The sequence below is a fragment of the Thunnus thynnus genome, chromosome 2, assembly GCF_963924715.1.
Source record: "Thunnus thynnus chromosome 2, fThuThy2.1, whole genome shotgun sequence".
Classification (NCBI taxonomy): Eukaryota; Metazoa; Chordata; class Actinopteri; order Scombriformes; family Scombridae; genus Thunnus; species Thunnus thynnus.
This window is the reverse complement of record NC_089518.1, coordinates 23,477,411-23,496,555: the sequence shown is the minus strand read 5'-3', so window position 1 is coordinate 23,496,555 and position 19,145 is coordinate 23,477,411. Positions and strand designations below refer to the sequence as shown.

Below are 19,145 nucleotides of genomic sequence, written 5' to 3'. Positions count from 1 at the left end.
ACGGGATCGCTGTTAGCAGTTATTGGAGCAGTTTCTAAACAAACTACTGACACCGTAATCTTCAGGGTGAAGGAACGTGTCACCCAGTGCAGCAGTGTGACTCACTGGTGTTTTCTTGACATTTGTTGACAATAAGAAAAATATAGAATATCACCAGCCAAAACCTTTAACAGGGTATAAGGAAAAAATGTATAAAACATACCAGAATCTAATTTTTTTGATAAATTTGAACAACAAAAAGCCTAAAAGAGCTTACCACACTGCTTTGATTTTTTTTTTCTTCTTAAATGTAATTCTGTTTGGTGTTTAAGCTGTTCCCTACCAAGAAGATAATAACAGAGAACTCCATGAAGACACAGCAGTATGCTCCTGTACAGATGCAGAAATCTATATTGAAATTTTGGACATATCACACCACTAGATGATCCGGTGCCCAGGGTTTTGTAAAATATATTGGGTCTAATACCTCTAATATACTGTAATCTCTGTGTTTCTGTATAAATTATGTTAATTAGACTAACATGATCACTACTTTTAAGGCTCATTTTCTGATGAGAAACATGCCTGTTCACTATTCACTACAATTAATGTACCAACGTGTCTATTCGTCTGCACACATTTGTCAGGGATTCTCCTGTTTAATTTCTCACTCTGCACTAAGACACGTCCATGTAATTATGTGTCAACGAGAAATTAAAGCACCAATTAAGGTTTGTTAAGCAGAGAGCATATCATGGAGAACAGTGATTAGGCACAATTGTCACATGATTGTTTGTGTAGCTTGATAAGATTGTCAATAAGCTGATTATCTATCTATCTATCTATCTATCTATCTATCTATCTATCTATCTATCTATCTATCTATCTGTCTGTCTTTTGTTTCTCCTCATAGTCTATGTGTAACTATCTTTTCTTATATTTTCTTACTCATGCCTCTCTATAATCATCACCCCCACTGATTGTGTCACTCCCTCTCTCCATCTTCAGTCCTCCGCCGGCCTGTCCTCTTTTTTTCCCCCTCTTTCTGATCCTTTTTCCATGCTCTTACCATCTCTGTCTTTTCTAATCATCCCTTTAAGTGCCTCTGTGAATCCTTCCAAACTCCAGTTTCAATCAATCTGTTTTCAGCCGTTCCCCTATCCACCTCCATATGCTTCCTTCATCCCAGCGGCCTCCCTCCCACCGCTCCTCTTCCTTTGTGTGGTCTTTAGAGTGCCGGTGGATGACAACTTCATCTCCATCCTTCAGTTTCTCTCTCCTCCTCTTCATCCCCTTCTCCTTCTGTTGGAGTGGTGCTACATGACAATCCAATATCCACCGGTCTCAGCATCCCAGTGCTCACCTTCTTCTTCCCATTTTAGACTACACATCTGTCTGTTTTACTTTTCCTCCATCCCCCTTTTTCTTTTACTTTACTTTTTTTCTTCTGTGCTGCCGCAGTAAAAGCGAAATTAAAATGTAAGATTTTGTTTTGTCATTTGTGCTTTTATGGGTAGAGAGAGAGATGAGAGAGGTGGCAGAAAGGTGTAAGACATGCTAAAAAATTGCAGTTGTATGATGTACACCAGTACACCAATTTTCAGTGAAAACTTTTTACCTTTTATTAGATTTGCAAAGCCACAGTACACCATAAAAGACAAACAACAGTACATTTCACACAGATCCTCCACAGACTCTTTTCAGATCAGAGCTTTATATAATTTGACTTCTGTAAAGTAAATTTACTTTACGCTTTCAGGTAATTATCTAAACGTTTCCAAGTTTTGAGAAATAAATATGGATCACATTTCAGATGACACATGCATGAGACCCAGAATTCCAAGAAACTTAGTTTGTCAATTTTGATCCTTTGCATTTTTTTTTTCTTTTTGGCTGCTGTTATGGCTGAGCCAAAGATGTTCACTAATTTTAGTTTAACAGTTTAACATTTTGAATCGGACTTTCATACACTGTAGTTTTTTATTTATTTATTTTATTTAAAATGGACAATACACATTAATGAACAAATAAAGAACACATTCACATGTGTTTGTGTTGGTCAAACAGCTGATTTTCATCCTTACACAACTAAAAACTGAACATTTTGTCATTGTTTTTTTTTCTAATTTCTCAGTCCAGCTTTATTTAGCAAGATGGAAATTGATCCTGCAGTCCCACACAAATTATTTTGTTCTTATTTAGTTGTTTTGTCATGATATTATTATTATTTCCATACATTAGCCAATAAGGACATGCAGAATTCAAAAGGTCACTTGTTTGTACCAGCAAAATCACAGTTTATGACATGACCTTACAAAAATTGTACTTTGCCTCATTTTTCCAAAGTTTTTCATTCTTGTCCCTACACATACAGAGAGTTCAAATCATTCCTGACTTCTTAATATTCCCAGAGAAATTTTGTTTGCTTTACCCTCCTGATCTAACTGCTTCATGCTTTAAGATCATTGTTTTTCTTGACAGTGCCGACATTCATGAAAATGAAAATGAGCTCACTGTTTTTTTAACGGGGGACACATGGTAACATGGAGCCTAAAAATGCCCTATGTGTCAGTGTCTGATGGCGGAGTCTAATGTTCCCTCTCTGTGGGTGTGTGAAATTCACACATGTGAACACATCTCCTGCCTGCCGAGAAGGGAGCCATCTGACCTTTTGCCTGTGGCAGATTTAATGAAGAGACTGTCATTTGCCGTCTCTGTGACTGCATGCACGTCTCACACATGCAGATGTTGAAAGTGGACAACTGTGATACCCTCCTCTTTGTTTGGTGGGTGGTGGGAATCCATCATCTCTGATGGTATTAATGGGCCACTTGCTCTGACAATTGGACTGCAAGTCAAGCCAGTATGACTGACTGGTCTATAGCGAATGGATCTGTCATTCACTTCAGTACGTTTTTCTGATTGGGAACCAGAGGACACCAGTGACATCCAGTGGCCATGTTATACAGAGCTTCTTCTAGCCACACTAGGTTCATTCAAGCGAGGCAGAAAAGTGAGAAATTAAAATAAATAAAAGGTGTCTGTTGGTCATTTTTCTCTTCTTTCTTTGTAGTTTATGGTTGGAAAATCCTTTGCTTTTGTACCACATGGTGCTAAAACTTAGTAAGGCCATTGTGTAGGCAGATAGGACACAAACAAAATCACAATACTGTCAAATATACTTACAAAAGACAAACTAAACAGAACAAATTAACTGCCTAATTGATCATTTATCATAATTTCTTCATGTTCTGGGAAAAAAAACAGCATACAGTATATACAAGCCGAAATATCAAAACAGTCCACTTGCCTGTCTCTTACTACTTCTTGAATTGACTGAATCATCATAAACTTAGTAAATCTCAGTAATCAGATGCCAAAACTTGTATTGATCTCAAGTTGTGTTGAGTTTATGTGTGATTATTTGCACATTTGTGCAGCTAATACAAATTAAAATGTATTGAACCTTTGTATCCATTTTGCAAATGATGATGCAATCAAACATTTATAAAATGTTGCTCCAACTCACATGTAGTAATATTAATTTTACTACTCTAATCATTCATACAAATATTTTTGATGATGTTTACACATTTGAAAGTCTTTAAGTCTAAATCACTAACATTTTGGTATTTAGTTAAATTCTGTCGGGGAAATTTTAATCTGTCTTTCCAAGTAATAAATTTAACTTGTGCCCTCAGCTGTTGTAGGAAAATGTACCATTTTACATTAGAGATCATTGAAAACAAATTATATATAATACAATACATAATTATAATACAGCATTACCACAGATGACCTGATAGATAATTCATTTTAGATACTTGGTTCACAACAAAGTCTGGTTAATATTTTCAGGTTTTTTTTAATTCTTCATGATCCTTACTCCTATTTTTAATTTTAATTTTTCATGATATAACTGATATTCTTTCTACAAAACCAATGAAGGCTAACGTGATTGAAAACGCATTATAAACAGTAAAGAATATACATAAAAAAACAACACACATGACTGCCATAGAGCTGTGTGTGTGTGTGTGTGTGTGTGTGTGTGTGTGTTCACAGTGATTCAAAGCACCAAGCTGCAGTTGAAGTGTGTTGGGGGTGTGATGGTGCAGCAGCCCTGCAGACAACTATGACTGAATCCTTCCCTGATCGTCACGTTCCATGGCTCATTCACCATCACACTGCAAATAAAACACACACACGCACAAAATGACTCACATGATTCCAAAAATCTGTGTTTTATGTATTTATAACTGCATCAAAATAGCTGAGTGAATGAGGCTGAGTAGCATAACAGCAATTGTTCGGTAACTGGATTATACAACAGGTATAAACACAAGATTAGTACAAATATCAACTTGTTAACACCCACGCACACACACACATACACACACCTGTTGTACAGTTGTGTGCAGCAGGTGACTAGTTGTGTGGTGATGGTCAGGTTGGTTTTGTTGAACTCTGTGCTCAGGAATTGTGGACACTGAAGTTTGGGGATGTACAACACACCTACAAACCCACAGAGCAATGATGTTATTCTAAAACATTTGAGTAACAAGTTATTTGTGATGTAGATTAAGTACAAAGACAACAGACATCATTTTCATTACTTGTGTCAATCAAACATTGCTATCACAATATTTTCAGTGTGTATCTAGATATAAAATGAAGGGCAACAGACAGAAAAAATGAAAATAAAAATTGGTGATAGTGCATTATATGTTGGTGTATTTTACCTGAAACTAATTGTGGAATATCTAATAATTTACAGTATATATAGTATATTTGCACTGTATTCACTATTACAATGTATATACTAAATACAAAAATATATTATTAAAAAACTAAAAAATCATAAAACTATAATGATAATGGTAAAATATATTTATATTTAAAAATCTGTGTTTATTGTATACTTTATATATAATAGAGAATAGAAAAAGGACTAAAATACAATAATTATAGAAAAATAAATTTGTAAAACATTCTTCAAAAGTAATCACAATATATTGCATGCATTGCAAAATTAGTGAGGAGTAAAAATTTTAATATATATACAGTAACACTTCACAATGAGGTTGCAAACTAATGACATGTTATATACAAATGATAAAGGAATAAATCAGGACCTAACTGCCAATTAATAGCAAATATCAGTTCCATACTGACTTACTTAATGAGGTCAAAAATGAAACTGTTTCTGAGGTGTTTTGAATCATACAGTTTAAGAAACATACATTAAATTAGACAAATTTACAATTGTGAGTGATTGTCAGTCCCAAACTCTTATGAAATTGTAGAAAAGTCACCATGAACATTTGAGAGTGATGGATCTGCCACAATATACAGTCTATGTTTTACTGAACATCTAGTCTGGCTGTTTTAACTATTAATATAACATACTGTATGTGTGTGACTATTCATGTAAACGTGTTCTGAATACGATTATTAAAATTTTATTTGAGAAATCTCTGAATTAATAGTGAACTCCTAGTTAAAACCCAGCAGTTGCCATTTTGGTTGGATGATGCACTAAATAGTAAGTAATGTGTAGAAAATATTTTAAATTGTGTTAAATTTTTGATGGTTTTAAACATAGGATAGAAATTAAATGCAGTAATAAGATCAACTTTATTCACATGGGAGGCAAATAACTATAGCACCAAGTTATACAAAAAATAATGTTGTAAACTGGCAACAATGTCCATGTAATCTTATGTTTCTACTATCAGGATGAGATACCCGCTGTTTGAATGAGGCATTACTGTATATTGTGGATAAAAAGTCAGATAGAGGCAAAAAAGAGTGAACAAACACCTGCGATACAAGCTGTCATGAAACAGGAGACGCTTCCTGCAATCAGAGCTCTGAGGCCACAGCAGGAGAAGTCAGTCCGTCTTTCTGGAGCCATCGCAGCTGGAGGAAGAACAACAGGTATGTAAGAAGAGTGATAACAAACAGCAACAAAAGAGAAGAATAGTGGTAAAATGATAAAAGGTAGCAAGGTAAAGCAAAAGGCTACTTTTCCCTGTCCTTATACTTGCAACTGTATAATCCACACTTTCCACTGTTTTTCAGCCCCACAGACTGTTAATACTTGAGGAATTTTTGACTGCATCTTGTGCTTCAAACAGATTTTATTTCAAGATGCATTCATAAAGGACTTTCCCTTTTTATTTGACATGTCAATGGCATTGAAATTAATGAATGTTCAACTCGTAAACCTTTTCAATGAGTATTTTTCTATTTAATACTACCTTTCTTTTTTATAATAGTTATATATTATGTATATAGTATATTAGTTATTTTGCAACTCGGCCTCCCACTTGCAAATGTTGACCCTCCATTTCACATTTTGTTGGTTTTAGGGTATTTTTACATCATTAATTATTCAGGGGAGACTTTTGTTGGGCATATACAGTAGTTTCTGTCAGCGTCACCCTGCATTTGACATTTGCACAGTCACACACATTCACACTTTCCATCTGTCATTTTTATGTTGACAGTTGTTATGAGTATATGCATTTACATTTGCAAATAACAGTTTTGGAAAGTTGCTGATGCTACGGTATGTGTGTTTGAGAATGAGCGGGGGAATTATTTTTTAGTTTTTTTTTTTCAGTTTTTCTATATGGCAGCCACAGGCTAAATGAAACAGACTTAACTGCTCATTCAGCCCACACACTGTAACTTGCCTAAATGTAACAGATGGATTCCTCAACACTTACTCCCACTTGTGCCAGCCAAAAAAAAGAAAAAAAAAGAAAAATCAAGGACTCTTTCATTTTTTCACCCTATGCATTTCTATGTGAGTGTGAGAGAATGTATTTGATGTTGTTTGCTTTGTTACATTTAGGATGTTGAAGTACTGCATTTAAATGACAGCATATTCACTCAATCAGAGATACTTTTCACATTCAGAATATCAGAATTGTCGAACATATGAAACCAACTATGTAGCTCTATAGGAACTATATTTTTCCTGTTTGTTAGGCTTCGCTGCTCAGCCTGGCTAGCAGATTATAAAGTGGCACTCACACAGAGCTCCAACTGACATCCCCAGAGAAGCAAAGTTGGAAAATCCACACAGAGCGTAGGTTGCGATGGTTTCAGAGTGAACCTAGATGAGGAAACAGATTTCATCTAACATGAGTTACATGAGAAAAACATCCAATTTGACTTGCTTGCCTGTAAGAAATTACCCTTTGCATATGTTTCCGAGGTCATATGTAACTGTTGGAGGCAAAAACACAACTAGATGGCATCGCATAACATTTCATTCAATGTTATGCAATTATTATATGCTAGGTCCACATTTTATGCCTAAAGATAATAATTTAAAACCATATATCATCACCAACCTGTATCATGCCGGGGGATACAGAATAGATACTCTGAAGACTGTCTGCTGCATGGTCTTATCCACTAAGACTGTTCTGTTTGCATGCAGTTTTATAAAACATTTTAGATGGTTGGTTTGTCCACCTCACAACAAAGCATATTTTCTCACTTTACCCCGGGGGTATCCACCCATACAGATACTTTCAGTTTTATCTGCTCAAGTTTTTAGATTCTTTCTGAATGCTGCATCAGAAATCAAATAAAATTTTCCCTGATTGTGCTGGGGTGGCGGATATCTCAAAATGTCTGAAAGTAAAACCTAAAAATAACATCATAGATACATACCAACAGGAGTAAGAGGGAAAATATTTTTTTGTGACCTTAGTGATTTGAACCTAGGTAAACCACATATATTTTTTATACATAATTGAAAAACCATGACTAAAGTCGTGTGACTAACATGGCAGTTAGTTGTAAATTCTAATTCTGCTCACACAAGTCCTTACCCTGACCTTAAATATGCTAAAACCATAAACCGATAACATAAACCGTAAACAAAGTTTCTGTCAGTGTTCATAACACTTTGTCTGTATCCTTGAGGTCTAACAGATGCGTTGAAGGTATTTCCTTAATTCTTAGCATTTGTAAAGGCTTTTTTTAAAAACTGAAAACTACATTGTTTACATTCATCTTTACTCTCTAGCATGCTTATTCTTCACTGCAACATTTCTGTGTTTCTTGGTAATTTAATGCCTCCCTGTACATCAATGGAATAACGTGAAACCATTGGCAGACAAATGCTCATGCATGAGAACAAACAAAATGGAGAACCACTCATAAAAATATTTCCTCATAGCTCTACTTAGCAGTCAAAATCTCCACTAGGTACCTTTAATTGATCTCTAAACTGATATTTAAATATAAACAAAACCAAAGACTGTGGGAAGACACTGACATAGTCTTGCCACCATTACTGGCACCAGAAGATCAAAATTGAAAGGAAAGATTGAAAAGGGCTGAAAAGAAATAAGGAAATAGCAATCACCATTGCTGAGCTTCAAGCTCTCCAACTTACCTCTCTAATTGCCTTAATAAGTATTTATTTGTGAATAATTGCCACTGAGACATCTATTAGAGAAATTAAATTATCTTTTAAAGATATGACATTGTGGATAAACATTTTACTTTTGACACTTAAGCTCCCACAGGCCCAACAATGACTGATTCTTTCCACTTAATAAGAACTCTCTTGCTGGACCAATTAGTCATTACTTGTCTAGATGCTCAAACACTTGATTGTCATCTACAGTAGCTTCCTGACCAACACCTCCCAGCTGGAGAGAGGAACAGACAGATAAAAAGGAAACAAAACTGAGAATGAGAATCTGAACAAAAACAAGAGTGAGAATATGAGTGAGACTTACAGACATATACTGCTTTACGTTGTTCACATACTCTGGCCCACCTGCATTCCGCCTCTTAATGTACTCTGACAACTTCTGATAGGCCACAAACTCATTGAGAAATGTCTTTGTGCCAATGAGCTCAGCAACCATGAAGCTGTCCTCCCAGGAAACACCCATCATGAATGAGAGTGGCATGAACACGTAGGAGCAGATGAGCTAAAGGAGAGACAAAGAGAAGCAAAGGGAGTATGATTGCATATATGTGGGTCTATGTTTGGATATATTTACAGTATAAGTTTACGTCAGAGAGTGTATATGCAGGTGTGTCTGGTCAGGGCCTTAACTGAGAAGCTGAGCTGTGGACAGTCCAACATCCCACCCAGCCAGGAGAGCACACCATCGAAAAAGGCCAGCAGTGCCAGGAAGGCGATCAGGTTGACGACAATGTTGGCCACTAGACCCACAGCATTGGATGCACCTTGGGATGCTGCCTCTAACACGTTTGTACTGTCTCTGAGGAGACACAGGCCACGTTTGATTGGTCATATTACAAAGTATCCTCTGAACAGCATCTCATCAATATATCACAGTGTCATCAGTGTACTGGTGCTCATTGGTTGATGACATTTGAAACATTGTGGTCAGTTCTGTTGATCATCAAACACCTCTTTAGTTTAGGTCAGTGTAGATCAGATTGAGATTCAGTCTTTATTTGTCCTCTGTAGAGGAAATTGGCTTTCACAGTATGTACACAATCAAACACTCGAAATAAGTATCACTCAAAACAGGGAATGAACAAACAAGAACACCACAGCAACACAAGACTGTTACAGTGTGCTCAGGCTAGGAGGGTGAAGCATGGGTTGAGGGGGTGGTGGGGGTCGTGATAATGAAGATCGGTTTAGGATAACAAAGTTTCTCCAAATTCAAAACTCACCTTTTTAAAGCTACTTTTAACTGATGCTGCAGTTCTTAGTCTTTTACTCTCTTTTACTGCATTTGCTTTCTACTTTTAACACTGTGTCTTTCTTGCTGTTCTGTTGATGTTGTGAGTGACTTCTTGTCTCCATTTCATTTATCTATATAAAGTGTCTTTGAGTGCCCTTTAAAAGTGCTGTATAAAATGAAAATAACACAATGCACACTGACCACACACCACAAAATTCATTGAAATCATCAGATCAAAATGTTTTTATTTTAAACAATTTGTTCTGACTGGGATTGAAACATTGTCTATTAAAATATATTTTTTGATTTGGAGTCAGTGTGCAGTCATAAGTTTTTCCAGAAATCTTCTAATAGTCTTGTTTAGCCTTAAATTCTGTCCCCCAATGCTTTTGCATTGAATGGAAAATATCATTTCTACTAACAGTCCTCTCTGTTAGTGACAGTGTGAATTTTAGGCTCATGAGCTACTTTCTGTTTTTTCAAAACCAGTTTCACAATATTATGACACCATCACAATATGCAGCCACTAGAGCACTGCAAGCAAAGTTTCTAACATCTGAGTGTTTGCATAATACACAAAGAGATATTATTTGGAAATATAAGTGTCTTCAATTCTTTGTGTCTTAGAAATTTAGTAGAGATGAAATGGCTGCCAACTCCATAATCTATGATGTAACACTTTGTACTAAGGACAGGAATGTTCAGTGAATTAAACCAATTATATTTTGTTTAACAATTATTAAACCTAGAGTAGCAATAATCCATAATCAAAATCATAGATCAAATGCATACAAAGTTTCAGATACAACTAAAGACTGATAGGATTGAGAGGATAAAGACATAAAGGAAGAATAAAATTGAAGAAATGATGAGAGATGCTTGAATAAAAACATACTGTATACTGTATGTGTTTATATATGTTGGTTTATTCTGTCCTCTCCTACCCTTTGTCCATTTTGAGGTCACGACTGTCTGTTGCACTGGGGATCTCGGTCTCAGGCCAGAATGTCTTGGCGATTGCCAGGGAGGCTGGAGCTGACATCAGTGATGCGGTCAACAGATGTGTTGCATTAACCTCAAAAGAGAAGTACACAGATAAAGTCATAAATCCAGCGGTCAATCATTCACTTCCTAACAGAGCAGTTAAAGTCCTGTGTACACTCTTGAGTAAGTGTCAAGGTCAGTCAAGAGTTGGTCAAGTTCTGGAGTTTGACACTAAATGATCTCCCCAAGTTATTTAACCAAGAATCAAAAAATCAGGTTATTTTAAACAGTGTTCTTAAAGTTGTTTTCTCTTATTTCATCCTAGTTCTTATGACTTTTGGATCTTAAAATGGGTCTTAAAACAACTCTGACATCAAGCCAAGAACTGTCCTTTCAACTGTGATATTGGGCATTTTCTTAAAATTCATTAAATATAGACAATTATAAACTCAGGGTCTCTTCATCCTTATTCCCTGCTCCTACACATCTTCTTCCTCACCCCAAAGGAGATAAAAGCTCCCAAGATGGTACCGGAGATGCTAGCAAAACCTCCTGTCATCACAGCGTGTATCTCAGAGCGAGTTAGCTGGCTGATGTATGGACGAATCAAAAGAGGGGCCTCTGTCTAGAAAGAGAGAGATAAGGTTGATGTTGAGATTAGTGGATTAATGAATTGACATTATTACATCAGTGATTTGCATTTTGTTGTTGCTTATTGTTTAAACGGTTGTGCACCTGCCCCAAGAATATATTTCCAGCTGCAGCCATTGATTCTGTTGGAGACGTTCCCATGGTAACCTGCATTATGAATCCAATCTGGGAATAAAACAAAATAAATTCAAAGGAAACTGAACTATAAATTAAAATGAACACATTAGAAACGGTACTAAATGTGTTGTTATGCTTATTTCTAATCATTATGTCTTGTACCGTTTAACCTGTCTTTCTTCTATGAAAAGTAAAATAAATGGTGTGAATTAATTGCACATCACTTCGTCTATGCACTCTATCCTCCCACTTCCTCACCTTGCAAATGAGCCACTGCATGAAGCCAATGTAGTAAAGGATGGAGATGACGGAGCTTAGAAAAACCAATATAGGCATCACCTGGTGAGAGTCCACAATCATCATCATTAGTATTATTATTTATTATTGTTATTATTCTTGTCATTATTCTGTTATTTCTTGTTATTATTGTTCTTGTTATTATTCATGTGTGTGCCTGTGTGCATATTTGTGGTATGTGTCATACCCTGAAGATGAAGAAGTGGTCTATGTAACTTGCGCCAAACACAAACTTAGAGCCAACATCTGCATATGACATAAAACTCTGCATGGAGGAGATTTTGAAACGTTACCAACAGACACAGAAAATTTAAACCTTTTCCATGTTCCAATCTCTTAAAATCTTCCAGTAGTTCAAACATATTCTATAACTATAAATCCCAAAATTGACCAGAAAACTTCCATCAGATTCACTCTACAACAGAAGACTTGTATGCTGGCAGAGAAGAAAACTCGTAAGCCACTGAAATGTGTGTGTGTGTGTGAGTGTGTGTGTGTGTGTGTACCTCTGCTTGTTTTCCAAGCCATTCCAGTGCACCTAAGCCAACTGTGGTCCTGAGGATCAGCAGACCAAAGACAAACTGGAGCCCAATGCCGCATAGCAAAGTTTGCCAACACCACTACAACACATGCACATGTACAATATGTAGGCAAAAATTAATTTGCTGCATTTGTGCATGTGTGTGCATTTCCCATACCTTGAATGGATGTTTGGAGAACAGCAGCATTGATAAGATCAAGAGAAGCAAACCAAAGAAAGACACAAGTTGTCTGGTTCCCCGCTTGGCTGTGTCCAGTGTAAGCCAGCAAACCACGGCCACCAGCAGTAAGACGTATATGATCCTGAAGAGGGAAGGAGGGGAGGATGACAGACAAGGCGGGGAAGAGGAAGGCAGAGGAGAGAGATAATCAGACTCAGATAGTCTGTATATCTGTAATATGTGTAATTATAATGCCAAGAGGAAAGCAAATGTGTTGTAAAGGATGGCATCCCCTCCAATTCATGAGAAAACTTCTTATGTACTCAGCTGGTGGGTTGTTTAGAAAAGGATTTGACTGTGTAGTCAGCCAATCAGTCAACAACATGTTTAAGATGGTGCCAGTTAGCAAACTTGCAGCGGCTCTTGCAATCCTCTGCTACATTAATACTTGAGTCAAGGACAACCAGTGTTTATAAAGTTCTGTTTAGTGGGAAAGGCTGAATGCTGCAGTAAATCCAAGTAGCATGTGAGTGATTTGTTAGAAGAGCAATAAAACAAAACTTTTACCCCTTTTATTATGTCTTATTCATACCTAACAATGCATTAGTTGATTTGTTGGCCCCATGAAGGCAGCAGATACCAGCTGTAAATACAACAGTGACATATCATCACCTTCATATGGCAAGCTTGTTAAGCAAAGAGTTGCCTATTTGCACATCCAGCAGATACAGAGCAACATTCCTTTGGTGTCATGTTTCTGGCAACCTGACAAAAGAAAGTCAAATATTCCCTCTATTTTAAACTGCTCTCCACCAACTCTTGAGGGATATATCTGACTGTTTAGCTGCTCAATGCTTTGCCAAGTCCACCAGTTAGTGGCTACTTTAGTGCTTGGCAGGTAGCATACAGTGTATTTTTAGGCCTGCGAAAGTTAACCAAAACAGTAAAGTTACGGACTGGAAAAAGCTCTGTACAAAGTCTCATATGAGGTGAACTGCGGAGTCAGGTGATGGCTCTCTGTGTTCATTACTATGACTGACACGTTTCATGTAGAATATTAGCAGAAAAATATTGATTACTGTATAGCTACTTTAAAGGGACATAAGGGACATTTCCACATCTATATTTTTAATCTGGGGCTCTACTGGAATAATTTTGCAAAGTTTACAGTAAAAAAACTCCTTATTTATCTTATACTGGCTCTTTCAGCATCCCTTTTCAGCCTCTGTCTGAAACAGGCCATTTTAGCTCCTGTCTCTTTAAGGCCCGCCTCCCAATGAGCCCACTCTGTTCTGATTGCTTAGCTTCCCAAAGCTGCTCCCTGGCCACTCAGGAGGCTATGTCAACACACCATGAAACAAACCATAATAGAATGATTTCACTACGTTTTCTCGTTCTTAACTCGCAAGTCAGCTTTTGAAAAACATCCATACAAGTTCAAGAATCTGATCCGAAATATGAGAGTTGAAAATTCAAACAACACATGGAAACACCTTATAAACAACCTTAGCAAACAAGTCTACACAAGGCACAGCTGTTTATGGGCATGCATGACGAGCTGACATAAGTTTGTCAGCAAAGTATAAAAAACCATCACAAGCTAAATGTTCATAGCAGGTTGAAGCCTGGGCTTTCAGGGAGCATTTCTACATGTTAACCTCAGATTTTGGACTTGGACAGAAAATCACAAAAAGCACAATATGTCCTCTTTAAACTACCTTTTCTTCCTTCAGCATCTTAATTTTTTTTAAAAACTTTCCTGAAGATAATTTGGTTTGCAGACAGACTTTAATATTAACTATGTAGGTCACAGGAACACACTGATGACAGTGAGAGTCAACGACATAAAAGTAACATTACATATATTTATATATATATGCAATTTTATATATATATATATATATATATATATATATATATATATATATATATATATATATATATATATATGAAAGAGAATAAGAAGGAAAATATAAAAAAACAAATATACCAACTGAAAATAAAAAACAGCAGCAGGTAAAGCCAAAGAAAAAAAACACTTTAAAGACCCACACCAGAGCCAAATAAACTGCAGTTCAAGATAAGCCAAAGTGCAGGTGTGCATTACATTATCAGATGCTGCCTTTCAGTGGCTGCACAGATAAAAGAGAGTCTTGGGTGCCATGTCTTTGTTTTAAGATCTCATTAGGAGATCAAACTTCTAATTAAGTGGATGATCAATTAAGTCTTAGTACAAATGTCCTAAATTAATATATTCTACTCTTTAACCATTTGCTATATTCTTGTTGTATTGTTATAACATTTCTTATATTCTATTTTGTGTCTCTGCTTAACCATTCTACTGCCACCAAAGTGCCCTTGAGCAGTTCAATTACCTTACTTTATGTGCAGTCTAGCACACAGCAGTTCCTCTCACATTTTTCCTTCCACTGCTCTTATTTCCTTTATTCTGCTCTGTTTGAAATCAGTACTCATGCTGATTCCACGAACAATGAATTTCCTCAGTCCGAGGATATTGTCGTTGCCAGGAGACAGAGAAACGCTCAGCATGTCTGAACTGTCTTGCACATTATATAGATTAGTGCCACCTAGTAAGAGGGATTTTTAGTATACTGGCTTTTCAGTGCCTTGGTGGGTCATTTTTTTTTTTTAATGTTTGATTAGGAGGCTAAAAACAAGCCAGAAAACAGCAAAGTGAGAGAAATGAAACAACAAAAGGCAATTTTATGTTTTCACATGTGTGCTGTGGTTTTGACAGTGTGTGTCTCACCATCTGATCCAAAACCAGTTTCTGCTGAGAAGGTCTCTGATAGGATAGAGCTCCTCCCACACCCGGTCACCATAGCGTTCCATCATCCAATCCCAGACCACGAAGAATACGGTTACCAAGGAGATGACCAGCAGCCCAACAGCCCGGTGGAAGTTCAAAACACATGCCGCAATCACTATGGCAACGAAGCCTGAAACAAATTTAGAATTAATGTGAATTATATCCCACAGTGCAGACAACATTCAACATATCTTTTTAAAAAATTATTCTAATCTTATCGTGCATTCGCTGCTTTACATCTCTCAGTTAAAAAGACATACACAGAGGTGTAGTTAAATTACTGGTGTTACATAGCGGAAAGCTAAACAGGTCCTCAAAAGAAAAATTATATTCTTAAAATGTAAATAAATACAACAAAGATTAGTTTTATGTCTGAAGCCCAGTGAACAGTAAATAAGGTTGTTACATATTTCAAATTCCTTCACTTTACTATCTTTTTGTATCTTTTGTTTTCTTATCTTAGTTTTTAAATGATTCCGTATGTTTTGATCTTTAAACTTGCATGTCCTCTGACTTCAAATACTCAACTGGAAAGAATTTTGAAGAGAGTGAAACTATTTTTGCAACTATAGTTTATAATACTTTCATGCACAGCATTTTGTCTTTGTCAGAGATTAATGAGTTGAAATCTTTACTATCCATAAGGTTGAAAAGTGCTGGGTTAGTCATTTATTTGAAAAAAAAAAAAAGTGTTTCAGATTTTAAATTAACTAGTGCAAAAGTTAGTAGAGGATTAAATGGTGGAAATGTGCGTCTTTGACCAGGCTGTTGGTCTGCACAGTCAGCCCTGGGTCATCATTAATGCTGAAAATTCACAAGATTTCTTTTGAATGTTCAGGTTTGTAGGGGAAAAGGGTGGTTTTGACAACAGTTTATCAGTAAAATTCAACAATTGTGGTAACTATAGTGATGTTGTTAGTGTTTCACAGTCCTTATTTATTTAACTCAGAATAAATTTGCAACTTTACATAAAGTAGAATTTCTTGAAAATCTCTTTCTATAATACTGTAAAAAGTACAATGAAGTCATTACTAGACAGACTGGAGAGCAACATAATCAGTCGTATAAGTCATAGCTTGCAGTATGACCTGTTATTATCTTTGGTTCAATAAAATATACAACACAACTTGCTGCTCTGTTAAAACTGCTACAGTACAGCAGCTAGCAAATGAATTGACAAGTAATTATGTTTGGGTTTTTTTTTTGCATTTGTGTGCACATACTTGTGTCTGCATAGTCTGGATACTACCATGAAACACATGCACACATTGTGTTCTGATAAACCATGGCTTGATTTTTCCATTAACAATCATGTCTATTTTGTGTCAAATTGTCCTATAAAGAAAAAAACTGTTCTCTCTTTATTGTCGTCTGTCTATTCTACACACACAGACACACACATGCTCATGTCAATATGCTCCAAGGCACAGAGCATGTACTGTAGGTGGACTATAACCAGCATTACTAGTTAGCAAAGATAAATGAAACAGCCTTTTACAAGCCTTCATGCAGACTGAAAGTCCTCAAGCAAGACTAGAAATTGATTTTTTCGTTATCCTCAGATTCAGTAATTTAATCTTGTGCAGCTGCAAAATCAAAAGTACCAAACAAAGAGAATCGATTGTACAGAACAGTGGACACACACACTTGTCCTACAGCATCTCAACATGTCATTTCAGTGGAACAATGAGACTCTTTCATCCTACAAATTTAAGAAGGAACTTCACCCTCATACTCTGGCTTGTGTAAAGACACCAACCCAGTTAGCATGTGGGAGTCACCAGAGAGAGAACTGCAACCCATTTAGGGTCCCAAGTTTTAGATTAACTTGCATTTACAAACGCTCACAAAGATAATTTACCTGCTGTTAAAACCAGGTATATAATCAGCCGGATCTTTTCATTGTGCTCTGCCAAACAGCCTTGGAATTCCTCCATTTTCCTCTCTAGCAAGCTAAACAAACAAAAAGGAAAAAGATAACGGGAGATAGATAAGGAGAGAGGACATAAATGTTACATCAAAGAGAGGAGAAAGAGTAGAGATTTAGAAGACACAGAAAATCTAACATGAGGAAGTATTTGGCAAAAAGCCCAAACAAACAAACAAACAAACAAAAAAAAACACCCACAACCTTTTGTTCCTTTGGTCTTCCTTTTGGTGTGCATCATCTGCAACTTCGGAAGGACTGTTCAAATCAATGTATTCCTGTTCCTGCTCCTGTCACACACATATACACACACGGCTTGAGGATAATTCATATTAGGAATACTTTATGTTTACACAAGTTTGCTTGCATAAAAAGACACATATTTACTTAGAACCTAAATGCAGACTGGTGACTTAGAGGAGCGCTTCTTTTCTTGTGCACAATGTGTGTTTGTGAGTGCAGGTGTGCATCCACATGAAGGTCTAAAACAGTTTACCATATCTTGCAAACCATGGTGTAGCACTCCCCATACTAAACCTTACCATACTTGTTTAGCAAAAGCTGTGTGAATTTTAGCTTTTTCTTTTTTAGAGATGCTGTTATAACTTGAAGCTCACAACTAAACTGAAATGTTCCTGATTAGCCAATTATCATTATTTTGATAGAACTAGCCAAACAAATGATCTGCTTCAGTAAAAATTAGCAGAAATATTGTTTCAACAAATAAATACATGACACTTTGTTTGTAAAATTTAGTATTACTGCTGACTACAGGAGCTCTCAAATGTTTCCAGTGCTTTAAAACATTATTATTCAAGTCTAGTCAGCACTTGCATTTTTTACCTACCTCTGACTCAAAGGCCTTGTTGTCCTTTCCCCTTTTTTGACTCTTCCTCTCTTTTTCATTCAGCTCCATTGTCTTGCTGTTCAAGTATGTTCAAGCACTTGCCAGTCACTAACTGGGAGACTTTTTAAAGCACACCTGTCCTGTGCTTTTCCCCTCCCACCCTCCCTCCTTTTGTGACTCTCTCTGTCTCTCTCTGTATCTCTTTTCCTCCCTTCTCCTTCCTGGTTTTCCTTTCTTTTTTGTTTGCTATACTTGGTTGACTTTGAAAGAGCAGTCTGTACATGTACAATGTCACAGTGTTTGGAATAATACATCCTGACTTAGTCAGTAGAGCTCACTTTGCTCTCTCTCTTAAGTTGAATTATTTTCATAGCAACATGTCCTATTCTTCAGATACATTGTATTGTTTTTATATGGATGTAGTTTGTGCAAATGACACTGTGGTCTTATATTTTTTTAAGTCCCAGCAGCAGCCACTAGAGAGCAACAGTGTATCATTTCTCAGAGCCATAACTCACATGGCCGGTATACCAAGGTTAGAACAGGTTCATCTGAGTCCACATGACAATATTTACTGTATATATACTGGATGATACATTAGGAGCTCTCATTTAAAGTCATGCTGTGCTTTGTATCCAGACATATAGTAAACACTGAATCAGAACAAAACCATTACATGTAGGAAAATGGAAAACATATCGCCGACGATTAGAATATAACCTCTGTAATGAACAACCTAAATTAATTAGACTTGCTTGTCTATAAAAGCTTGAAATCCTGAGAGAAGAAACATCCATTTTAAATATTACCCCCTTTTCAAATGGAAAAGGCCCCCCATCTGTCCTGCATTTGTTCTGCAGGATTTCAAAACCCTTTTCCTCTGGGGAGAGTGGCAAGAGTTCTTTTCACTTCAGAAAGCTGAGTGTCATTAGGTCACTTTTAAATGTAAAAAAAATATTTCATCCTTTTACTAAGGCCTCATGTGCCCCACTTAAGACTTGTATCTGCTACTATCACTTTCATGTAGCAAATCCACATGTTAAAACCATTAATCAAACCGAAGCCAAGAGGTTCAAGAAAACAAGGACAGAGAAAGGAAATGGTTCCATCC

At 36.5% G+C, this 19,145-nt stretch overlaps 1 protein-coding gene across 1 annotated transcript; it reads right to left on the bottom strand.

Moving 5' to 3' along the window:
• Positions 1 to 1,587: 1,587 nt before the first annotated feature.
• Positions 1,588 to 17,700, bottom strand: LOC137171606 (solute carrier family 28 member 3-like). Its single transcript, XM_067575629.1, has 16 exons — positions 17,684 to 17,700; positions 17,122 to 17,213; positions 15,201 to 15,390; positions 12,428 to 12,572; positions 12,236 to 12,349; positions 11,917 to 11,994; positions 11,691 to 11,771; positions 11,400 to 11,480; positions 11,164 to 11,289; positions 10,625 to 10,755; positions 9,077 to 9,245; positions 8,751 to 8,948; positions 7,024 to 7,105; positions 5,803 to 5,901; positions 4,380 to 4,494; positions 1,588 to 4,166 (listed from the first exon to the last, which is right to left on the bottom strand). The coding sequence occupies exons 1-16, from the start codon at positions 17,698 to 17,700 to the stop codon at positions 4,049 to 4,051; spliced, it is 1,836 nt and encodes a 611-aa protein (XP_067431730.1). The 3' UTR covers positions 1,588 to 4,048.
• Positions 17,701 to 19,145: the final 1,445 nt, after the last annotated feature.